Source organism: Spermophilus citellus, assembly GCF_964194105.1.
Source record: "Spermophilus citellus genome assembly, chromosome: 4".
NCBI lineage: Eukaryota > Metazoa > Chordata > Mammalia > Rodentia > Sciuridae > Spermophilus > Spermophilus citellus.
Genome location: NC_138185.1, coordinates 181,182,646 through 181,208,893, shown reverse-complemented (window position 1 = coordinate 181,208,893; position 26,248 = coordinate 181,182,646). Strand labels below are relative to the sequence as shown.

The window sequence follows — 26,248 nt, the reverse complement described above, 5'->3', positions numbered from 1 at the left end:
GACCGGCCGGTGCCCCGGAAGCAGTCACTGCAACTTCCGGAGGGGTTTGTACGACCGGTGCCGGAGCTCTGGGGCCCCGAGACTGTGTTTGAAGTAGTGGGTGTACCAACATGTCCCGTGGTTCCAGCGCTGGTTTTGACCGCCACATTACCATTTTTTCGCCCGAGGGCCGGCTTTACCAAGTAGGTGAGTGAACCAAGTTCGCCCGATGGTCCACCTGAATTGCCCTGTCATGGTTCGGCCTGGAGCAAGCAGACGCGACCCGAGTTTAGTCTGGAGCTGAAGCAGGGCCGGAGTTGGGAAGGAAGCGCCTAGGCGAGGTTGCGTGCCTTGGTGTTCACACCCGTCTGGAAACAGGCTTCTGGGTCCCGAAGGCGAAACGAAAGCCTGGCCTCGTCTGGGCGAGCGCCGCAGCGCCTGAACACAAAGAGTTAAGGCAGACAAGACTAATGCCTGCCTCTGGCTTCCTGAAGCCCTTTCATTTCCATTCTGTCCTGATAGGCCCAGAGTCTTATCTCCTCGAAATGATTGCTTCCTTATCCTCCCAACTCAAATGTCCCCTGTTTTTCTTTGTTTGCAGCATGGACTTCCTTGTCCTGTGGTTAAATCCACGCAAGCATTCAAAGATTCCTGTGCTGTTTCTAGGGGTTACAAAAATAAATATTACACTCTGTCCCATACTTGGAGCTCACAGCATAAAGGAAGTGATTGATATGTAACCAAATGGATAAGAAGGAAAATGAGAAGTACCAATTTTCAAGTGTCTACCAAGTTCAGGACATCTTTGGAAAACCGTAGATTGAATGAATGGCTTCTAGTTATAGAGCTGCTCTTGAAACTGGCATCTTCTTTTAACCCACACCTATGGGATTGCTCCTAAAGTTTAAAAGCTGGTTCTGAATTTTAGATGAGGTATGATGTACTGTTACTGAAGATCAATTTTAGTGAAAAGAATCTTAAACTAGTTATCAATTATTCAATTCAGTTCAATTGCAGTAATGTCGGAGTAAGGTTATTATTAAAAGCAGGCCTTTGACCTCTTGCCATAGAGAATTTAGTGTTAGAAGAGTCTGATTTACATCTGGTCTGTAATAGTTTTATTTTTTTTAGTTTACTACCTTAGTGTCCTGGCAAGGGCAGTAATCATCTTGCTTAAAAATCTTAAGTAGAAAAAAAATCGCAGAAAGGTAGCCTATAAATGACGTTCTAGTCACCTGTAAATTTTTAACAGAGGTAAAAATAATTTGGAGGAGGGGCTGGGGCTCAGCTGTAGCACTTGGCTGGCATGTGTGAGGCACTGGGTTTGATTCTCAGCACCACATATAAATAAATAAGATAAAGGTCTATTAACAACTAAAAAAACATAAAAAAAAAAAAACACTTGGAGGGCTGGGGATGTAACTAGGTAGTAGAGCGCTTGCATGCAGAGGCCCTGGGTTCAATCCCCAACACCACCAAAAAAAAAAAAAAAAGCTTGGATGGAACTGGTTCATTATATTGCTACATACTGTATATAATGTGGCAACAAACAGCATCATGTTGAATCAGTAACCTTTTTAACTTGACCTCAATTGAAAAATATGACCAAAGATAAAGAGATGACAGCTGTCTCCTGGAGGATTTTTCATTTTTAGTGTTTTATTCATGAGTTTTAAAGAATTTTCCTATATTGGACTACTGCTTTGAGTGTTATTTTTGTGCTTTTTAATTTGTGAACAGAGAAAGCCATACTTAGACCTATGTCTTGCCTATATATCCTGCATTGTAGAATCTAGCCATAAAGCATCTTTTTGTTTTGTTTTTGTTTTTGTTTTTGTTATAGTGGTGGAAGTTAAACCCAGGGCCTCACACTTGACTAGGGAAGCACTCAGTCACTGAGCTATATTACCAACCCCAAAATATAGACTATTTATTTATTTATACTGGGAATTGAACCCAGAGTCACTTTGCCAGTGAGCTATATCTCCAACCTTCTTATTTTTATTTTTTAATTTTGAAACAGTCTCATTGAGTTGCTGAGGCTGTCCTCAAACTTGCAGTCTTTTCTGTCTCAGCCTCCCTAGTTGCTGGGATAACAAGTGTGCACCACTGTGCTTGGCCTTCAAAGCATAGTCTGTATTGCTTCTCAGATTTGGTGAATAGAAAGGCTGAATATAGTGTCATTTTGATAGGATTTGGAAGAGAACATGCAGTTCAAAACAAGTTTAAGATCTAAACAGAATGGTTTTAATATCTGTGCCTTGTTGAATAGCACTCTTCTGCTATTCAGGACATCAGTTAGACATTGCTGAGAGAAAGAAAGTGAAAGAATGGTTAGTATGAGCAAGCAGTATAGTGGTGAAGAATTCAGGCCCCGGAGCCATACCTGGATTGAGATCTCTGTTCTTTACTAGCTGATTTGGACAAATTGTGTAATCTTTGCTTTAGTATCTTTTTTGCAAATTAGGCTAATAATAATTCCTTCCTGAATCCATCTATGCTGGGCTGGGGATGTGGCTCAAGGGGTAGCGTGCTCGCCTCGCATGCGTGCGGCCCGGGTTCGATCCTCAGCACCACATACAAACAAAGATGTTGTGTCCGCCGAGAACTAAAAAATAAATAAATAAATATTAAAATTCTCCACCCCCCCCCTCTCACTCTCTTTAAAAAAAAAAAAAGAATCCATCTATGCTTAGTTCTCCTGTGAAATATATGTATATATTCATTATTTGTAAATGCTATTTATTAGGTTTATAAACTCTAGAATCCTCCAAAGACAAAGCATCTAAGAATTGTAAGGTGCAAATTATTAATCTTAACTGCCAGAAAATAACATAACAAAAATAGAGTGATGATGAAGAAAAGATTAATGGAAAAGTAAGAATGTTCCTCATCTTCCATAGTTAAGACTCAAAGAGATAAATGTCGAGGATGGAGGAGTGTAGCTCAGTGGTAGAGCACTAACCTAGCATGCCTGAGATCCTGGGTTCAGTCCCCAGTACCAGAACAAATAAATAAATGTAGTCTAAAGATGATAAATAGAGGTATAAATTGAAAGTTACAGTTCTAAACATAGCATTATAATTGTAAGAGTATAACATTGACAATGTTTGCTCCCAGTAAGTAGGGAGAAAGGTTTTTTTCCCCATTTTATACTCTTTGGTAGTATTTGAAATTTTTTTTCTTAATATATGTATACAAGTATTTTGCTTGCACATGTTAAAAATCATAAAGTACTGTTGGGGATGATGACACATGCCTATAATCCCTGTGCCTTGGGAGGTTGAGGCAGGAGGATTGCAAGTTCAAGGCTAGCCTCAGCAATTTAGAAAGATCCTGCATCAAAATAAAAAATAAAATGGGCTCGGGATGTAGCTCAGTGTTAGAGCATCCTTGGGTAATACCCAGTATCACCAAAAAAAAAAAAAAAAAAAAAAAAAAAAAAAAAAAAAATTAGAGCACCTAGGTTTGAAATTTAGTTTTCAGGGATGTAGCTCAGTAATAGAACATAATTTAGTGTGAGGTCATGTGTTCATTCCCAGAACTGCAGCAGGGCAGAAAAAGAAATTTAATTTCAGGACACCTAGCTTGTATATTATAATGTTGTAAACCTTAATATATACAATAAAATTTTATTTTTGGTACTGGGGATTGAACTCGGGGGTTCTTTACCACTGAGCTGTATCCCAGTCCTTTTTTAAATTTTTTATTTTGAGATAGGGTCTCAGAAAGTTGAGGAGGATCTCACTGAGGCAAGGTTGGCCTCAAATTTTCATTCCTCTTGCCTAAGCCTGGGATTACAGGCATGTGCCACCACACCCAGTTTAAAACTTCCTTTTAAAAAAAAAGTTAATTTGAGCAATTCCTCAGTTTACCAGTGGGGAAAATGTAGTTGATCAAATTAAGGTTGGCTACATTATTTTCCCCCTGATGCTGGCAATTGAATTCAGTGCCTTAAGCATGCTAGGCAAATAACTCTACCACTGAGCTACTTCAGCCCTTTTGTATGTGTGTGATGTACTCAGGATTGAATCCAGGGTACTCTACCACTGAGTTATATCCTCCTAGCCCTTTTTATTATATATTTTGAATATACAAATATTAAATATTTTATATTTTAAGTTGCTGAAACTGGCCTTAAACTTGTAATTCTCCTGCTTTAGCCTCCCTAGTAGCTAGGATTACAAGCATGGACCACCATGTTGAACGCCAGCCCTTTTTATTTTATTTTTATGTATGTGTGTATTTTTACCAGGGGTGTTTTGCCACTGAGCAACATTCCTAGTCCTTTTTATTTTTTATTAACAGGGTCTTGCTAAATTACCCAGTCTGTCATCGAATTTACCATCTTCCTGCCTTAGCCTCCTGAGTAACTGGGATTATAGGCTTGTGCTACCACATGTGGCTGGCCAGCCGTGCTGCTTAAGGCTCCTCTCGTGCTTTTTGATGCTTTGCCGGATAGGTCTGACAAAGAAGAATAGGATGGTCACTTGGATTTGTCTGCCATGCCAGTTGAATGTGAGGACTGCCTAGTTGCTTCTAAACGAAGCATATTGTTACAGAACTCAAAAGAAGTGGACTGGTAGAGAGAGATTGGAAAAGATAGTTTGTAAATAAAATGTGAAAGTAGTATTTATTATGTTATTGAAGCCAGAGTTCCTGGATTCGAGTCATCTCCACACCAAATGTGAGAATTTTCTTCATTTATAAAATGGAGATGATTCTACCTAGTTTTATGAGGCACCAAGATTTATGAGTTGATATGTGCAAAGCACTTAGAACAGTGCCCAGTATATAAGCACTCAAATGTTTCGGTAAGTATTGCTATTAAGAAGAAACGGGCTGGGGTTGTGGCTCAGCAGTAGAGAGCTTGCCTCAAACATGCAAGGCTCTGGGTTCGATCTTCAGCACCACATAAACGTAAATATATAAAATAAATATGTTGTGTTCAACTACCACTAAAAAAAATAAATAAGTATTTTTTAAAAAGAAGAAGGAATAGCTGGACGCTGTAGCACATACCTGTAATCCCAGCAGCTCAGGAGGCTGAGACAGAAGGATCACAAGTTCAAAGCCAGCATCAATAACTCAACGAAGCCCTAAGCAACTCAGTGAGACCTTGTCTCTAAATAAAATTTTAAAAAGGCTGGGGGATATGGCTTAGTACTTGGGTGCTCCTTGGGTTCAATTGCCAGTACCAAAAAAAGAAGGAGAAACAAGTCGCTGATGTAAATGGAGTAGAAACTCAAATAAATGAGCTGAGAAGTACAATCATATGTCAGTTAATGATGAGAATGCGTAGTTAGTTGATTTCATCATAGTGTATACTTGCACAGACTTAAGACAGCTACTACATCTCTAGGCAAGGGGACTACTATTGTATATGCAGTTTGTTGCTGGCTGAGCTATTGTGATGGCTGTACTTAACTGTTTGCCTCTTTTGCAATTGAAAAAATTCTTTTTAAAGCAGTGTTTCTCAACCCAGTCTCCTCATGCCCTCCTTGAATCTGATTTGAAATTAGATGTGTGTGTGTGTATGTATACATACATACTTACGTGTGTGTGTATTTACTACATAAAAGGTGATTGAATTGAAGACTACTGCGTTTTTCAAATGTCATATTCTCCCTCTCCCTATGTCAGTGCCAAGATTTCTAGTGACCCTACTCCATTGAGAATCATCATTTTAAAAAGTAAAATATTAGGAAGCACTGAAATGAGTCATGGTTCCTGATAATGTAGCTTACAACTTTAGGAAAAGACAGAATAAGCAGCTTCAAAAAAATCTTAACAGAAAGCTTTTAGGCACGTAGTATTGAAATGGAATATAGATACACTATCCTTCCTTGCCGCAGTGGGATATCTCTTGTTTTTTTTTTTTTTATTCAAACTTAATGGCATGTATGGTTCTCAATTCATTTTTATTTTTCCAGTTCATGTTTGTATAGGGGGAAAATCATATTTATAACCCTAAATTCAGTACAGCATTTTAAACAAAATTATGGTAGAAAAAGCCTTGAATAGCATTTCTAATAATTGGTAGACCCTCAGAATCACCTGTAGATGCATTGTAAAGCCTGATGAGGATTGATCCATAAAGATATTAGCATCTCTCCTCTTGCTACCATCAGAGTCAGCTGCTAACATTGTGAGCCATTGTCTGATACTGTGTGCTTGTCCTGAACTTTTGCCACACACTACCTTTTATATTTAGCTCTTGTTTTATGCTGGTGTTATATAAATGTATACTAGAAAAATTGGGAAAGTGCTGGGCAAAATTGTAGGGAAGGAAGCAAAGTAAGTAAGAGATTACTGTGGAAAAGACATGTCTGTTTATAAAACAACTATTAACCATTTGGTTTGTGAGCAGGGTTACTTCCTAATCGAATGGTTTGTTGTCTGAGTTAACTATATGAAAATATTGGCAGCTTCATGTGGTTCCACCTAATACTTTAGGTATTTTACTATGTATTTAAGTTAAGCTTAGGGTTGAATGTAATCTATTATAATCTTACCCATGGAAAAACTAGGGAATGGGCTAATACTGTTTTCTTGTATTATGTTGAACATTCAAGGACAAATTAGCATTTGTGCATTTTTAAATTTTTTTTTTAAGAGAGAAGGGTAGAGAGAGGTAGAGAGAATTTTTTTTTTATTGGTTGTTCACAACATTACAAAGCTCTTGACATATCATATTTCATATATTAGATTGAAGTGGGTTATGAACCCCCAATTTTACCCCAAATGCAGATTGCAGAATCTCGTCGGTTACACATCCACAATTTTACATAATGCCCTATTAGTAATTGTTGTATTCTGCTACCTTTCCTATCCCCTACTATCCCCCCTCCCCTCCCCTCCCAACTTCTCTCTCTACCCCATCTACTGTAATTCATTTCTCTCCTTGTTTATTTTCCCATTCCCCTCACAACCTCTTATATGTAATTTTGTATAGCAATGAGGGTCTCCCTTCATTTCCATGCAATTTCCCTTTTCTCTCCCTTTCCCTCCCATCTCATGTCTGGTAGAGAGAATTTTAATATTTATTTTTTAGTTATCGGCGGACACAACATCTTTGTTTGTATGTGGTGCTGAGGATCGAACCCGGGCCGCACGCATGCCAGGCGAGTACACTACCGCTAGAGCCACATCCCCAGCCCGCATTTGTGCATTATTAGCATAATGGTGTTTTTAGTCTTGAAAGTTTTTGAAATTTTAGTCAAAACAAAAACTTTTAGTGATGGAAATGAAGTGTTTTAAGATACTGTTACCAACATTTGAATTCTAACTTTTGGGTTGTGGCTGTGGCTCTGTGGCAGAGTGCTTGCCTAGCATGTGTGAGGCACTGGGTTCAAGTCTCAGCACCACATAAAATAAATAAATAAAGTTATTGTGTATGGATACAACTAAAAACAAACAAATTAATTAATTAAATAAATGCATTTAAAATACTGCCCACAGGGATTAGTATTGTGTCTCAGTGGCAGAGTGCTTGCCTAGCACATGTGAGGCACTGGATTCAGTCCTTAGCATCACATAAAAATAAAGGAATTATGTCCATCTACAACTAAAAATATACATATATTTAAAAAATGCTGCCCACAAACTCTTCTGTGTTTTCTTTATTGGACTTCATGTTGCTTATTTCTTCTGTAACATGTGATACTATTTTTTTACATTCCTAGTTTTTCTTTAGAAGTTACTCTTTTGAGGGTGGGGGGCACTGGGGATTGAACTCAGGGGCACTTGGCTACTGAGCCACATCCCTAGCCCTGTTTTGTATTTATTTAGAGATAGGGTCTCACTGAGTTGCTTAGCACCTCACTTTTGCTGAGGCTGGCTTTGAACTTGCAGTCCTCCTGCCTCAGCCTCCCTAGCGGCTAGGAATACAGGCATGTGCTACCGCACCCAGCTGAAGGTTACTCTTTAGGTGTGGGTGTTCTCTGAATTCTTTACTCTGGCACTTTCTAGTTTCCTGGAATTTATTCTGAAAATATATGTTTTATGATGATAATGTTAAAATGGGGATTCATTTATGCTAACCTTTATTGAAAATTATAGTGCAGCATGATGAGTACTAAAATAATGGCACAACAAAAGGTACTATGGGAAAGGACTAGACTAACTGCCAAGGAGGGCCAGACAAGGCTTCTAAGAGAAGAAGGAGGTAAAAAATAAAAGATAGGTTTGTGTCTTGAAAAACGGAGTGGCTAGTAATACCATTATTCAAGATAAGCACTATTAGAAAAGAAACAGATTTATGGAGAAAATTAGTTTATTTTCAGACATGTATATGGAAGAAATACAAATTTGCAAATATGGTTCCAGAACTAGAGATGACAGAATTAGTAGTGATTATATGGTTTAACTGAATCCATGTTACAGGATAAAATCATCCAAGGTTAGGGAAAAGTGACAGACTCCTAGAGAAACCAATACTTGAGAAGGAAAGTTCAGAGAAGCAGGAAAGGAATAGTTGGAATGATTTTCCTAACTAAAAACTTAGTTCCTTAGTTCCACCAATCCATTTCAAATACTCTGTAACTACATGTGGCTGAAGACTATTATATTGGACAGTGCAAACATAAAGAACATTGCCATCACCCCTAAAGTTCTGTAGAACATCATTAAGTCTAAAGAGAGAGCAAAGAGAACTCCCTTAATGGATCCTGACAAATTCACAGGTGTAGCTCTATTGAGAAGCATTTTTATATGTACAGTATTTTTTATTTTGCATGACAAAAGTGTGTATTACCTTGGGTGATGGTACTGTATCTTTTGTGGCTCTTACTGTGCATTATTTAAATATTAAGGAAGTGTTCATTTAGTGCATGAGTGACACATACACACACACACACACACACACACACACAAGGATTACAGTTGTGTGCCACAGCGCCTGGCAGCTCTTACACAAATCAAATAAGTAATGCCAGTGAGTGGAAAGGCTAGAGATGCCACAGGAGGTGGTGGTACCTGCAAAATACATGTCCAGCCTTGGGTGATTTTTACTCTGAGCTGCAGTTATTATGTGAGAATGAAGATCAAGTGTTACTAGAATTTTTCCCCAAGAAAAACAAACTCCTAGCTTTACCTTCATGTGATGTTTCACTTTGAGTTAATTAAAATCTCAAGGAAACTTACCCTGCATTCTAAAACAACTTGAATTAACTAGGTCCATGGCTTTTTTTTTTTTTTTTTTTTTTTTGTTGTTGTTGTTGTTGTTGGAGATAGAACCTAGGGATGCTCTACCACTGAGCCACATTCCTATCCCTAGCTCTTTTTATTTTTATTTTAAAATAGGGTCTCAACCTGCTGAGTTGCTTAGGGCCACAACCTGCTGAGTCTCTGGGATTACAATATGCACCACTATACACCTGGCTGCTCTTATCTTTTTTTTTTTTTTTTCTTTTGGTACCAAGGATTGAACTCAGGGCACTTGACCACTGAGCCACATCCCCAGCCCTATTTTGTATTTTATTTAGAAACAGGGTCTCATTGGGTTGCTTAGCACTGCACCGCGCTGCACCTCGCCTCGCCATTGCTGAGGCTGGCTTTGAACTCAGGATTTTCCTGCCTCAGCCTCCCGAGCCACTAGGATTATAGGTGTGTGCCACAGCGCCTGGCAGCTCTTATCTTCTTGATTAGCTCGGGTATTATATTCACTTCCTGTGGCTGCTTTATCAAATTATCACATGCTTGATGGCTTAAAAATAACAGAAATATATTCTCTTATAGTTCTGGAGGCCAGAAGTCCAGTCAGTTTTACTGGTCTGAAATCAAGGTGCTGGATAGGGCTGCACTCCCTCTGGAGGCTCTAGAAGAGAATCTGTTCCTGCTCAAAGTTCTGCTTCTAGAGCTGCCAGCATTCCTTGGTTTGTGGCCTGCCTCCTCATTCTAATGTTCAAGGCTAACATCTTCAGATCTCTCTCTCTACTTGCCTCTTCTAAAGATATATTTGGTTGCATTTAGAACCTACCAGAATAATCCCCCCATCTCAAGATTAGTTTTTTAAAAAAATTGTTTTAGTTGTAGATAGACACAATACCTTTATTTATTTATTTTTTTATGTGGTGCTAAGGATCGAACCCAGAGCCTGACACATGCCAGGCAAGTGCTCTACCACTGACCACAACCCCAGCTCCTCAAGACTCTTGAGCAATCACAGCTGCAAAGACCTCCCCTTTTGCTGGGTGCTGTGGCATATACCTCTAATCTGAGCGACTTGGGAGGCTGAGGCAGGGAAATTACAAGTTTGAAGCCAGCCTCAGCAAGTTATTGAGGCTGTAAGCAACTTAGTGAGACCCTGTCTCAAAATAAAAATATAAAAAGTCTGGGGATGTGTCTAAGTGGTTAAGCGCTCTTGGGTTCAATATCTGGTACCCAAAAAAAGACCTCCTTTCTTTGAAGATAGAGTTCATAGGTTCCAGGGATTAGAGCATGGGTATCTTTTGGGAAGCTGTTATGCAGCCTACTACAGGGTGTATAATTTTATTGGTTTGTTGTTTTTGTTTAAAAAAACTACTTTTGCTTTTGACGAATTGTGGTCTGTTTTCTTCTAATTTGGGTTTACTTTGCTCTTTTCTAGCTTCTTAAAGTAGAAATTTAGGTAACTGATTTTAGACTTCCTAATGAAAGCAGTTAAAGCTATGTTAACTTTCCATGCTTTGTAAAAATTGCACAAATTTAGCTGTCTAAACAACACATTTTATTACCTCATGGTTTCTATGAGTCAGGAGTAGTTTGGGCACAGCTTAGCTAGTTCTGCATAGGAACTCACAAGCCTGCAATCATGATACTGGAATTGGTCTGTGTTTTCATCTGAAGACTTGCCTGAAGGAGAATCTACTTCCAAGCTCACTGGGGTTGTTGGCAGAATTCATTTCTTTGTGTGTATAATTGAGAGCCCCAGATTCTTGATGACTATAATCTGGAAACCAATTACTTTATCAAACTTACAAGAAGAATCTATAGAGTGAGTTGGCCAGCAAGACAAGTCTTATATAATGTTATAAAGATAACAGTCCATCAACTTTACCATATTCTGTATGTTACGAGTGGGTTCTAGGTGCTGCCCACACTCAAGGAAAGAGGGTTACACAAAGGTGTAACTACTTCCCAGCACCTCAGGAGACTGAGGCAGGAGGATCAAAAGTTTGAGGCTACCCTTGTCAACTTTAGCAAGACCCTATTTTAAAAGAAAAAAAAAAATTAAAAGGCTGGGAATGTAGGTCAGTGGTAGAGTATACCTAGGTTCAATCCCTAGTAACACCAAAACAGGGAAGGGAGGATGAGAGGAGTTGTAATACAGTAGAATGATAAAAATTAGTTATTATAGTTAGCCAGTTTAAGCTAGAGTTGAGGATTTCTTTCAAGGTGATTTTTCTAGAATCTTTTTGTTCTGTCTTAAATATATAGCCACTTAGAAATATTTGATAATTTTTATTACAGCACCTATTAAAGGAAATTCTTTGGTTTCATAGGTAGTATCTTCTTAACTAGTTCCTATCACTGTGACTTTTTGAACAGATGAAGCCAGGCATCAAACCCTTGACTAGAATAACACTTGACAGAATCATGAAATAATGTATTACAAGTCAAAATGTATATAATTAGTATTATGAATAATTTTTTCCTTTTAGTTATCTTCTGTATTTTCCACATTTCTACAATGAACATGTTTTGCTGCTTTTTCTTAATTTCAATATCTTTATTATTAAATTTAAATATTCAGAAATGAATAACACAGCAAGTGATAGTCTCATCTATAATCAAAAGAACCATATGTTGAAGGTAACATGAAAATTGCAAAAAGCATGATCCAGAAAAATTCAACTTGGTAGACAAATTAATGCAAAAGTAATCTAAAAACATGTGGTCAAATTAGTTATTGAACAAAGCTAACAGAAATATTAAGTTTTGAGAAATTTTAAAGCAGCTGAATTTGACCTGGGGAAAAAAGAAAAGACCCACAAAACAGACTTTTCTTTCTTTTTGTAGTGTTAGAGCTTGCCACTAAGCTACATCCTCAACCCCAAAATTTTATTTATTTTGGCAGGGGTGAGGGTACTGAGGATTGAACTGAGAGGTGCTTAATTACTGAGCTACATACCCAGTCTTTTTTACTTATTTTGAAACAGGGTCTTGATGGGTTGCTGAGGCTGCCCTCAAATTTGTGATCCTGCCTCAGACTCCCAGGTCACTGATATTCCAGGTGTGCACCAACATTCTGGGCTCCAAAACAAATTTTAAATGATAAAACATGTTCAGTAAAGACTTGCTGTGATTAAAATTACTTAAATTAAAACTGTTGAAATTTTGGTGCTTGAGCCTCATAATTTCAGTGAAATGGAAATGGAAAATACAAAGTTGGCTTAACTTTTTTTAATTAGATTTTTATTATTTTGACTTTATATATCTTAGATGCATTCCATGTTAGTTCATATAGCTCAACCTCATTCTTTTTTTCTCCTTTTTTTTTGTGGATCTGAGGATGAAATCTGGGTGGAACCTCACACATGCAAGTGCTCTCTACCACTGAGCTACATCCCCAGTCCAGCCTCATCCTTTTATCTTTTTTGGTACCGGGGATTGAACCTAGAGTTGCTTAACCACTGAACAACATCCCAGCCCTTTTTATTTTATCTTTATTTTAAAACAGGGTCTCACCAATTTGCTAAGGATCTTGCTAAATTGCTGAGGCTGACTTTGAACTTGTGATCCTCCTGCCTCAGCCTCCCAACTTGCTGGGATTATAGGCATGTGCCACTGAATCCAGACAATTTCTTTCTTTTTAATGACTATTTGTTGTTGCATTGTATGAATCTATAATAAATTATTCTACCTTTTAAAGAAACCTATTTGTTTTTCAGAATATGCTTTTAAGGCTATAAACCAGGGTGGTCTTACATCAGTAGCTGTCAGAGGGAAAGACTGTGCAGTAATTGTCACACAGAAGAAAGTACCTGTAAGTAATACATCTCAAGAGAATTTTTCATGAGTTTGTACAAAAGTGTATTACTTTATTCATATGTTAACATTATTCTTGCTTTGACTGCTTTCCTACTAGTTATTCAAGGAGTATTAGTTGAGCATCTATAAATGGTTTAGCTGAGTAGACAGAAGTAACATGTTAAATTCAGTGATATGATTATGAGCACAAGGGAATTTCTAAACTTTTTGTCTTCTGGGACCTTGATACAAGTTTAATAAACCCACAGGAAAAATATCTAGGAAAGGAAAACAAAGTCCCACCCCCCACAATTGGTTTTAACCATAAAGTGATTAGAATACTTCATATGTCTAGTAACATATAGTTTATTGCTGCATAATGTTTTTATAATTGTGGAGACCTGTAAGGTGTTTCTCTTTTTTTTTAATTGTTTTGATTTATTTTGTTCATTAGGACAAATTATTGGATTCCAGCACAGTGACTCACTTATTCAAGATAACTGAAAACATTGGCTGTGTGATGACTGGAATGACAGGTAATCAGCTAGATGTCTATTTAAATATACTAGCCTTATGTTATTTTCTTAATACTTTTTTGAGTTTTGCATTTAATTTTAGAGCACCAAAGTGCCTGATTTTTCTAGGTGATATAAGTAGATATGCAATACTCTCAGGTTAGAAACAATATTTTAAGAGTACTGTGAATGGTTTTTGCTTAACCACTATATTACATACCCATGTTCCCTCTCCCACTCTTTATTTATTCACTTATTTATTTTGGAGATAAGTTCTCACTAAGTTACTTAGGGCCTCAGCTTCCTGAGCTGCTTGGGATTACAGGCATGTGCCACCCTGCCCAGTTTATGAGTGTTTTTGAAGGTGGAAGTGTAATGGTATCAGGTCTTTATGCTACTTTTAGGGAAAATGGGCTGAAGCACCTCTCATAGAAACTGTATTTCAGATGTGGTTAGTATTTAAGGAGACCTAAGTCATTATGTCTTGCTCAAATTTGGTAATCATGACACTGATTAAAAATGGGTAAGAAATACTATAAAAATTATTTTGGGGCCAGGTGTGGTGATATAACACCTGTAATCTCAGCAATTCAGGATGCTGAGGAGGGAAGATCACAAGTTCAAAGCCAGCCTCGTCAACTTAGTGAGACTCTGTCTCAAAAATTTTAAAAAGGGCTGAGAATATGGCTCGGTGGTAAAGCGCCCCTGTGTTCAATCCTCAACAACTCAAAGAAAAAAAGAAAATTACTTTGGGTTTCTGTTTCTTGAAATCAAGGGAAAATTCAAGCCTGAAACAAAGATCAAGTGATACTATTCTCTGTCCTAAAACCTTGTGCTTTGGAAAGTAATTTGACTCTTATAGAAACTATTCCGACCAAAAAAAAAAAAAAAAATGTGACGACAACTGGTGAAAGGTTTATTATAAATGGGCAATGCAGTATATAGAGCTGTATCTTTTTATTTATTTACTTTCAGGTTCATTCTTTTATTTATTTACTTTGTTGGTAGTGGGACTTGAATCCAAGGACTTTACCACTGAGTTACTTCCCCAGTCCTTTTTTATGTTTTATTTTGAGACAGGGTCCCACTAAGTTGGTGAGGGTCTTACAGAGTTGCTGAGGCTGGCCTCAAACTTAAGATTCTCCTGCCTCGGGCTGGGGATGTGGCTCAAGCGGTAGCGCGCTCACCTGGCATGTGTGCGGCCCGGGTTCGATCCTCAGCACCACATACCAACAAAGATGTTGTGTCCGCCGAGAACTAAAAAATAATAAATATTAAAAAATTCTCTCTCTCTCTCTCTCTCTCCCTCTCTCTCCCCCTCTCTCCCCCCCCCTCCCTCTCTCTCCTCTTAAAAAAAAAAAAAGATTCTCCTGCCTCAGCCTCCTGAGTTGTTGGGATTACAAGCAAGGGCCAGTGTACTTGACAAGTTCATCTTTTAAAAAAAAAAAACCTTGTTGCTGAGTCATTCCATATTCATTGGTAGAAGAAAGGGCCATAGTGGACCCCATTTTGAAAACTTTTCTTAACTCATAATAGAGATATACAGAAAGGTATAGGTATTTATGAAAAGGAAGTTGCCTGACGTTCAGGTTCATTCTTTCCTTTTAAAGAAGTAAACCTTTTTTTTTTTTGCTATAAGCTGACAGCAGATCCCAGGTACAAAGGGCACGCTATGAAGCAGCTAATTGGAAATACAAGTATGGCTATGAGATTCCTGTGGACATGCTGTGTAAAAGAATTGCTGATATTTCTCAGGTCTACACACAGAATGCTGAAATGAGGCCACTTGGTTGTTGTAAGTATACTAAGAAGTCTCCTAAGCCTCCCAAATAATTGATCAGTTGTAATTTTTTTGAGAAACATGTTTAGAGATATTTAGGTTTTAAACATGTTTTTTAGAAATTACATAAGGTGGGGAAGTATTTTAATAAATCAGGAATGAAGAATAAGTTTCAAAACAGTATGATAGATATCTTTAAGCGTTAGGTGCTATTAGATTTTTTTAATAAAAATATTTTTATTTGAGTGTGTGATTCAAAAGATCCAAGTTCCTATTTTGTTGGGCTATTGTTAAGGTATTTATTCTATTGGAATTCTAGATTAATTAATTCCAAGGAAATACCTAAATTAGGCATCTTGACAGTGTAGCTACTTCTTTTGACCACTCTAAAGAATTAGTAACACACAGGCCTATAATTCACGTTTTTAGAATAAATTCCTATTTTTGAAAACAAATAGAATTTTATTGAGAGAAGGATAAAGTTTACCCATTTTTAGACTTAATGAATAAATTAACATGAAAAATTCAATACATGTTTGTTTCTGGCATTGTCATTCATGAGAATTAAATGTAATGATATTTCTCTTTAGTATCTGATTCTGCTGACCTTTTACTTAAAAAGTATTTCTCCCTTGATTTCTAAAATAGTATTCTTCTTTTAATTTCTTTAGCTCATCCTCTTCTGTTGATTCCTTAAATGTTGTTGCTCACCTGGTTTTGACCTTGGTCCTTCTTTTCTCTCTTAAATTTCATTCACTTGTATAGCTTCACTTACTACCTGTGTACCAATTGCTCATGCATTATCTTAACCAAGTCCCTCCATATCCCACAAACACTTCAAATTTTAAGTCATTGCTATTTTTCTACATTCATTCTCAACTTCTCTTTTCTTGTCTTCATGCCACCTTTCTGGTCATTATCAAGTTTTACCTCAGTATATTTTCCTTCTCTACCTCGTGTTACTTTTTCATCATATTGGGCTTTTGTTGCTTAGCTAATTTTTCAATCTCTTCTCCCTTTTCTTTCTAGTCTATCCTCCATATTAACTCATGAGTTATTCTAAAATTGAATTTTTATTGTTGCCTCCTGATAAAAATAGATTCTTAATCAGCTTTAGCATAAATCCCAAATTCTTTAGAACAATATCAAGACCCTTTATAGTTTATTCCCATTTACCCTGATTCTTATGCACTTTTCTTCTCCCTTACCAGAAAACTCTATAATGTATGGATCTTTTTTTTGTTCCTGGGGTGCACCCTGCCCTTTCATGTCTTAATGTCTTTGTACATGTTGGTCCTTTTGATTGCCCTTCATGTGTTTATGATCTATTAAACCCTTCTCATTTTCCCAAACCCCGGAGTAAAGTATTTGTTGCTTCCTCCAAGTAGTAAGTGGGTATTTTGTGTTGCTCTTGTACTCCATATTCATCAAATTATAAAATATGAAAAAAGAAAATTACAGGTGACATAACTTTTAAATAAAGCAGATATCTGGCATCTTGTAGAGTGTCAATAAAATAAAGTTGAAAAATTCCTCAATAGTCAATAGTAGATAGTATAAAACATCTATAACTGAATACAGTAGCCGGCTAATACTGAATATTCTATAATAGGACACTATATAAAAGGTTCAAATCTAGAGTGTAAGAAATCAGATGTTAAGCCATTACTTAAATACTTTATTATCTGCTTTGTTGAATAGAAGTTTGATTATGGTGTTTAATTGTATGTCCGTGGTGTGATAACACTTAGATTTGTAGTAATAAAGTTATATTAAATTTAGAGATTGGTTTGTACTGACTTTATTAAGGGGGCATATACCAGTGGGAAGAGAGATGAGCAGTATAAAGGTATGCAGTTAGCTCCAAAGTGTGTTCCATACATTGTTAGTTCCCTGGAACCTTAGTAGTTATTTCTTAAGTTTAAAAAAAGAAGAAAAAAAGTAGTCCTGGTGTTTTAAGTCAAGTTTTTGCTTCTGTGACTAAAGGACCTGACAAAAACAATTTTAAAGGAGGAAAAATTTATTTTGAATGCTCATAGTTTCAGAGGTCTCAGTCCATAGACAGCTGGCTCCATTCATAGGGGTTCTAGGTAAGGCTTAACATCATGGCAGAAGAATGTGGTGGAAGGAAGTGGCTCACATGATGATCAGGAAGCAGAGATTCCACTCATCAAATACAAAATAAATACCCAAAAAGTATGCCCCAGTGTGCCTCTTCCAGGCACACCCTGCCTGCCTTAAATTATCACTCAGTTAATCCATATAAGGGGATTAATTCACTGGGTTAAGACTGTCAATCTAATCATTTCACCTTGCATTGTCTCACATGTCAACTCTTGGGGGATACCTCACATCCAAACCATAACACCTGATTCGAGTATAAGAAATATTGAATAAAAGCTAAATAAGCCAATCTACAACAGAACATTTCAGAGCATTTAATATGTTGTTATTTATTATCTATAAAAGGGATAAATGAAAATGTTTTCAAAGTTTGTTTGACCAGGTAACATCATAAGGGATTAGGGCTCAAATAAGTATGCTTTGGGTAGTAGCATAGATTAGAAAAATTGTAAATTACATTTGTAATACTCAATTTCTTAATCTGTGATACGTCCTTTTGCAAAATAGAAATTTATTTGTTGCCTAATTTATCTGATAACATATTTTGTCACTTTTCTTAAAGCAAAACACATGTCACAAAATTGATGACCAAAATAATAATTAGCAATAGTTCTGTGATAGCACAAGAAAGGGGAAATTTTGTTGTAGAAGAAAGGTATAATATATTTAATTAGGGTGTTTCTTTTTAGGTATGATTTTAATTGGTATAGATGAAGAACAAGGCCCTCAGGTGTACAAGTGTGATCCTGCAGGTTACTACTGTGGGTTTAAAGCCACTGCAGCAGGAGTTAAACAAACTGAGTCAACCAGCTTCCTTGAAAAAAAAGTGAAGAAGAAATTTGACTGGACATTTGAACAGACAGTAGAAGTAAGTTAACCAAATAGAATTGACTTTCTTTTTTTTAATTGTAGTTGGACACACCACCTTTATTTATTTATTTTTATGTGGTGCTAAGGATAGAACCCAGTGCCTCACACGTGCTAGATGAGCGTTCTACCGTGAGCCATAACCCCAGCCCATAGAATTGACTTTTTTTTTAATGCTTTGTAAAACAATGAAAATCTTTGCCTAATTGATAATCTGAAAAAAGTTATTCCTGAGTTATATCACAAGACCAAAGTCTGTCAGCTTAATAGTAAAACTGATGTCATTCAGATGACATAGAAAAATGAAGACTTCTTTAATCACTTAATTCCTGTCTTGCTTCATAAATATGTTGGAAATAGGCTTCAACAGAATACACATGATAAAATGGGAAAATATGAATAAGAGTAGGAGTCAAGACCAGGCCCAAAGACTTACATGGTTACTGTGGTTGAGAGACTCAGATTAGGCTTAAGCTTCCTGGTGACAAAAGTGAAAAGGTTAGAAGTCAGTGATATTGCTCTTTTGGTCCTAAAGGAAAAATAGTCACATACCGAATTCTCAAGGAAGCACACATTTTCCTAGTAAAAGTACATGCTCGGGGCTGAGGATGTGGCTCAAGTGGTAGTGCACTCGCCTGGCATGCGTGCAGACCAGGTTCAATCCTCAGCACCACATACAAACAAAGATGTGTCCTCTGAAAACTAAAAAATAAAATATTAAAAAAAAAAATCTCTCTCTCTCTTTCTCTTTAAAAAAAAAAGTACATGCTCACAGAGTGATTTGGGTGGGTGGGGGAATACACATACACACACATACATACCTGGGATGCAAGATAGTATAGCTAGTTTTCTATGGGGTTCTTTTGGGGGGTTTTTTGTTTGGTTGGTTGGTTTTGGTTTTGTTATTTTGTTTTTCTACTGGACGTTTAACCCAGGGGCACTTACCCACTGAGCCACATCCCTAAGCCCCTTTTTATCTTTCATTTTGAGACAGGGTCTCACTAAGTTACTTAGGGCCTTATTAAGTTGCTGAGGCTGGCTGTAAACACATGATCCTCTTGTCTTAGCGTCCCAAGTATTTAGTAATCTTAGACTGTAAAGAAACCTCTCATTTAAAAAAAAAAAAAAATTTTTTCGGGGCTGGGGATGTGGCTCAAGCGGTAACGTGCTCACCTGGCATGCGTTCGGCGGGTTCGATCCTCGGCACCACATACAAACAAAGATGTTGTGTCCGCTGAAATCTTAAAAATAAATATTAAAATTCTCTCTCTTAAGAAAAAATCTTTTTTTTTTTTTTTTTTGGTAGTTTTACTTTTTATTTTCTTGTATATACTTACAAAATAAAAACAGTAATGCATGACAAGATATTAAATGCAATTAAACAACAAAAATTATCACTTGCATATCTTTATGTAAAGCATGCTCATTTCCTAATAGTTTTTTTTAATAAGATTTTTTTTCTTAGTAGAAAAATCAGCAGGAAGTGATTATTTTTCTTTTTTTTTTCCAAAACAAGGAGACCTAGAAACCAAGGTTACAAAGTTTCAAAAAATGAACAGGAAAGTCCCCTCTCCTTATGAATATGTTGTGTCAGCAATGGTGTTGCTCAAGTTCAGACTATATAATGTAAACTGAATCAGAAGTACGTTATATCTATGCCCTTTGCAAGGTGATACTTTGGCCACCGACAACAGTCTCCAAAAAAAATTCTTTAGTTGTAGATGGACACAATGAATTTATTTATTATATTTTTATGTGGTGTTGAGGATCGAACCCAGTGCCTCACATGTGCTAGGCAAGCACTCTACCACTGAGCCACAACACCAACCCAAGAAGCCTCTTTTATAGTCTGGTACAGTGACACACGTGCCTGTAATCCCTAAGACTCAGGAGGCCAAGGCAGGAATATTGCAAGTTCAAGACCAGCACCAACAATTTAGTGAGACTGTAAGCAACTTAGACCCCATCTTAAAATAAAAATAAATAAATAAATTTAAAGCAGGATGGGCTAGGGATGTAGCTCAGTGGTAAAGTGCCCCTGGCTGGGTTCAATCCGTAGTACCAAAACAACAACAACAAAGAAATCTTTTTTATTTAGGCTCTAGAGATGTAGCTCAGTGATAGTGTTTGCCTAGCATGTGAGAACCTAGTACCACACACAAAATAAATAAATAAATAAAACTTTTCTATGTGGAGCCTTGGGATATAGTGCATGGTAGAGCACTTGCCTGCATATTCAAAGCTGGATTTGATTCCCAATACCACTCCCCACACACATCTACATAAATAAATATAAACTTTTGTATTTGTTTACTAGTTTATCTTATACTAAGAGAGATGTAAAGTTCTCATCTTGGAGATAATAGATCTTGTTAAAATATTTCTTAGATTTTTAAATTCGTAATTATATTAATACATCAGATTTTAAATGTTCTTAAATTCTTACTACTATAAAATCTTTGAAGGTACAAATTGTATTATTATTTATTCTCTTTCCATCTCACATCAGCACTAAGTGTAGTACCTTGCATATAGTGGTCATCAAGCCAATAAACTTTTTAAAAAATTATATTTATATATGTGTGTGTGTGTGTGTGTGTGTGTGTGTGTGTGTGTGTATATATGAATTTTTTTAGTTGTTGCTGGACCTTTACTTTATTCACTGGTTTATATGCAGTGCTGAGAATTGAACCCAGTGCCTCACACATACTAAGCAAGTGCTTTACCACTAAGCCACAACCCGAACCCCACAAATAAAATTTTATATAAAGCATCCTATTTTTTCATGTACCCCTTTAATTTATAGCTTGCTATAATAGGAAGTAAGTTTACCATCATTGACAGATGACACATTAGAGTTAAGCAATCTGTTAGTAACATAGGCTATAGAACTATATTACTAAAATATGGAACAGAAGAAATAGCTTTTGATGAACTCATATTTGAATAAGCTTAAGATTATAAAATTCTTATAATTTTGAAATACTATGTTTTAATGTAATATTTTTTTTTCAGACTGCAATCACATGCCTGTCTACTGTTCTATCAATTGATTTTAAACCTTCAGAAATAGAAGTTGGTGTAGTTACAGTTGAAAATCCTAAATTCAGGTAAGTTATGTTATGAACCATGTATTTAAAGAAATTTGCTAAGAGCTAAAATTTCTGACTTGAAAGGTAGAGAGAGACCTTTGGGTCCATTTGTTCTGTAACTTGGTGGAGGGTGAGGATGAACTATGATTATAGTATTTTTTTTTTTTTCTTCAGCATTTGAGAATCTATTTTAATTTATTGGAGAGCGAGGAGTGCAGCTTAGTTCTGGAGCACTTGGGTAGCATGCTAGAGGCCCTGGGCAGGGGGAGGGGCAGGGAACACTTATTTATAAGACAGACAGTAGGTGCTGGCATTGTGACTCAATGCTCGCCTGGCACACATGAGGCACTGGATTTGATCCTCAGCACCACCTACAACTAAAAATTAAATATTTTTTTTAAAAAGACAATGATAGCTCTTTTCTATTTAAGAGTCATTTTATGTTTAACACCAGAGGTGTCACAAAATCATGTTCTTTTATTTTTTTTAAATTGTAGTTGGACACAATATCTGTATTTTACTTATTTATTTTTATGTGGTGCTGAGGATCGAACACAGGGCCTCTCCTGTGCGAGGCAAGCGCTCTACTGCTGAGCCACAATCCCAGCCCCAAATCACATTCATTATATAAGCAGTAAAATAAGAGCTGGGCGGGCTGGGGTTGTGGTTCATCGGTAGAAGAGCTGGGCATGTTAGCACATACCTGTAAACCCAGCTACGCAGGAGGTGAGATAGGAAGATTACAAATTTTTTTTAAAATATTTTTTTAGTTGTAGATGGACACAATACCTTTATTTTATTTATTTTTATGTAGTATTGAGAATCAAATCCAGTTTCTCACACGTGCTAGGCAAGCACTCTAACACTGAACTATAGCCCAAAAGATTACAAATTTGAGGCCAGCCTGAAGAACTTAGATGCTGTGTCAAAATAAAAATAATTTTTAAAAAAAGACTGAATGTAGCTCTTGATTGTTCATTTGCCTAGCAAGGCCCTGGGTTCAATCCCCAGTACTGCAGAAAAAAAGTAGTAGTAGAAAACAAGCACAAGGGTTTATTTTTTTAGTTTCAGGCCGATAGAAATCCAAATCCCTCAGTAGTAATTTTCAAGGTTTTTTTTTTTTTTTTTTTTTTCAGTCTGATTCTTTTAATGGCTACCACAACTCTGACTCAAAGCCAGAGGACAGGGTATGGCTGCTACAAGTCTTTTTTTTTTTTTTAACATTTATTTTTTAGTTGTAGTTTGACATAATACCTTTATTTCACTTATTTATTTTTACGTGGTGCTGAGGATCGAACCCAGGGTCTCTCTCGTGCAAGGCAAGCGCTCTACCACTGAGCCACAACCCCAGCCCTATGCTACCAGTCTTGACAGGGCAGCATTGAAAAGACACAGGGTCTCGCCAGGCCAAAGTGCAGTGGTTATTCACAGGCACAAACCCAATCCCACCACTGATCAGCACAGGAGTTTTGACCTGCTCCATTTTGACCTGGGTCATTCACCCCTCTTTAGGCTACCTGTGGTCCTATGCTCCTGGGAAGTTACCATATTGATACCAAAGTTAGTGCATACATGGGGTCAACATAGCACACTATAGCCCAGAGCCCCTGGATTCAAGTGACCCTCCCACCTCAGTCTCGTAAGTAGCTGGGAATGTAGGCATATCCTACTATGTGGGACAGTAGTTGTCAAGTTTTGAAGGTGGAACTTTTATTTTGTGGTTAAGGATAGTTTGTTTTTGTTTTTTTGTTTTGGTACCTGGGACTGAACCCAAGGTTGCTTACTTAACCACTGAGCCACATCCCCAGCCTTTTTTTTTTTTTTTAACTATTTATTTTTTTAATTGTAGTTGGACACAATACCTTTATTTATTTTTATGTGGTGCTTGTTATAGAACCCAGGGCCTCACACATGCTAGGCAAGCACCGATGAGCTACAACCCCAGCCCCCCCCCTTTTTTTTTTAATGTTTTATTTTGAGACAGGGCCTTGCTGAGTTGCTAAGGTTGGTTTTGAGCTTACAATCTTTATGCCTCAGCCTCCTGAGTTGCTGGGGCATGCAATCACTGTGCCTGGCTTAAGTGTACTTATATAAATCACACCATTATCTAGAAATCTTTGGGAAAACTGGAATTTTGAATATAACTGATGAGTTGCAGATGCTGGAGTGTTGTGTGTTGTTACTAAGTAACTAACTTCTGTGTATCAGCTCACTTAATTCTTCCAGCATCCTGTGAGATAGATTGCATACCATGGACTAGCATGCTTTGGGGATTAGATGCAAGGAACTGTGTATCTTCTTTTAGATCACACTGAAAGAATACATAATCATGGTTGGGGTGGAGGGTAGATAAGCCAATATATAAATTTTGGTTGCCTGTAGGTAAGTGATCTAATTAAATCCTAATTCCTAGGATTAAAAATAAACAAAAACAGGATTGATTATAACCTAATTTTTTTTCTTGTAAAACAAGGTTACTTTTTGTTTTTTTCCTTTTTGGTGGTACTGGGAATTGAACCAGTACCACTCTGTACCACTGAGTTATATACTCAGTTCTTTTTTTTCTTTTTCTTTTTTTTTTTTTTTTTTTTTTGAGAGTTTTACTAAATTGCAAAGGCTGGTCTTAAACTTGGGATCCTCCTGTCTCAATGTCCATGGTCTCTGAGATTATAGGCATGCACTACCACATCTGGCTAAGGTTGCCATTTTTGTTTTATTTTTTATACATTAAAAATCCAAAAGGAGCGATTTATATATCTCTCTATAGAACCTGTAGTTAGCCTCTGGATTCAGTCACCAGTACTAAGGGAGTGGGAGGATGCCATTAGTTCTGGTTTTCTAGTCTAAGAATTCTTGATTATCAATCTTTGAATTTTATTTGTATCTCTTATTTTAAAAATTGGATAAGAGCCGGGTACAGTGGCATGCACCTAATGATCCCAGCTACTCGGGAGACTGAGACAGGAGAATTGTGAGAATTCAAGGCCACTCTGGGTAATTTTAGCAAGATCCTGTCTCAAAATAAGAAAAGGACTAGGAATATAACTCAGTGGTAAAGTGCTCCTGTACCCCCCAAAAAGTAAGTAAATAATCAGGTAAGAAACTGAGGATCCTGCTGGGCACAGTGGTGCATATCTGTAATCCTAGCAGCTCAGGAGGCTGAGGCAGGAGGATTGAGAGTTCAAAACTAGCCTCAGCAACAGTGAGGTACTAAGCAACTCAGTGAGACCCTGTCTCTAAATAAAATACAGAATAGGGCTGGGGATGTGGCTCAGTGGTCAAATGCCCCTGAGTTTAATCCCTGGTACCCATCCCCCAACCATACCCCCCCCCCCAAAAAAAAAACAAGGATTCTGTGTCTTTCAAAAACCTTTTATCATTTATAAATTCTGTGATAGTAAGTATACTTTAGTAACTAGGACATACAGCATAAGCATTAACAACTATATATAATATAGCTTAATACTGCTCTCCCCCCCACCCCGCCGTGTTGCACTTATTTGACAAATTCCACCTGTTTTTTGTTTGTTGGTTGGTACTGAGGATGTTTGCTGTACCACTGAACTCCATCCCCAGTCTTGATTTGTTTTTTATTTTGAGGCAGAGTCTCACTAAATGGTTTAGTGAAATAATGCAGACTTCCTGCCTCAGCCTCCCAAGTTGCTGGAGTTACAGTGTGCTCCACCATGCCCAACAACAAATTTCACTTCTTAGGAATGCAGCATTAATAGGTCATATCAACAAGATTGTCAAGCAGTTAATTCCTTTGAAAGCAAACGTAATTTAGAAAATGTCATATATTCAAAATGGAGCACGTTCTGACTAAAAGACTGTTCATAGAGTTATAATTTCATTTTCATGGACTTCTGAATCAGCAACTTTTTAAAAAAGTTCATGTAAGTTTCTATACAAATTTTCATCTTTCAACTGATAAGAAACTTGAGTTATACTAGGTATAAAGGCATTCCAGCATCACTGCTAAATTGAGGACATTATGTATAGGTTAGCTTTATATTTATTATTCAGTTGAAATATTTCTATCTCTGCCATAACTAAAAGAGTTTTGTTTCCAAAAGACCTATTTCTGGATCTAATATTAAACAACTACATATTTCTGTATATAGATGAAGTTGACATAATGTCTGGGAATTCCTCCAAAATACTGAGGGAATAGTAGTAGTTGGGTGAATCTCTTAAAATGAGTGGTTATAAATTGATCATGTTGAAGTTAGATGATAGATACATGGGATTTACACTGTCTTTTATGTGTTTGACATTCTGCATAATGAGGGGTTTTTTTTGTTTTTTTTTTTTTAAGTAATTGTTGTTTTTTACCCTTTTGTTTTCTAGGATTCTTACAGAAGCAGAGATTGATGCTCACCTTGTTGCACTAGCAGAGAGAGACTAGACATTGTCATTAGTTTACCAAATCCATGATGCCACTTGTCTGTGTGTTTGGTAACAACAAACCAACATTATGGAGGCCCTGGATTGAAAAAGGAACCTCTCCCACTCCTACTACTGAAGTAGTTAGGACTCTGTATAAATAAAAACAGTGCTTTTGGAAAAAATGGTATCCTAACTTTTTTTGCCTCCAGTTTTAAGTATTAATCCTTTAGAACCTGCAGAGTGTTAAGTATTTGCCATCTTCATATAATAGCATTAGTCATTTTGTTGACAGAAATGCAGGTTTTACTGGGCAGGTGGCACACGCTTGTAATCCCAGCAATTTGGGAGCCTAAGGGGGATTCCAAGTTCAAGGCCACCCTCAACAATTTAGTAAGATACTGTCAAAATAAAAGATAAAAAAGGGCTACGGATAGAGCTCAGTGGCAGAGCACCCCTGGGTTCCATCCCTAGTACAAAAAAAACCCAGAAATACAAGTTTTCTTAGTTTGAGGGACTTAGCCCCAAATTTATCCTGTTAGCTATAAGGCATA

General features: G+C 37.0%; 1 protein-coding gene across 1 annotated transcript; it reads left to right on the top strand.

Annotated features, from left to right (window-relative positions):
- Positions 1-25,887, top strand: PSMA6 (proteasome 20S subunit alpha 6). The gene is made up of 7 exons (XM_081291194.1): positions 1-186; positions 12,852-12,946; positions 13,385-13,466; positions 15,085-15,240; positions 18,039-18,217; positions 21,232-21,326; positions 25,659-25,887. The coding sequence occupies exons 1-7, from the start codon at positions 111-113 to the stop codon at positions 25,714-25,716; spliced, it is 741 nt and encodes a 246-aa protein (XP_081147320.1). The 5' UTR covers positions 1-110; the 3' UTR covers positions 25,717-25,887.
- Positions 25,888-26,248: the final 361 nt, after the last annotated feature.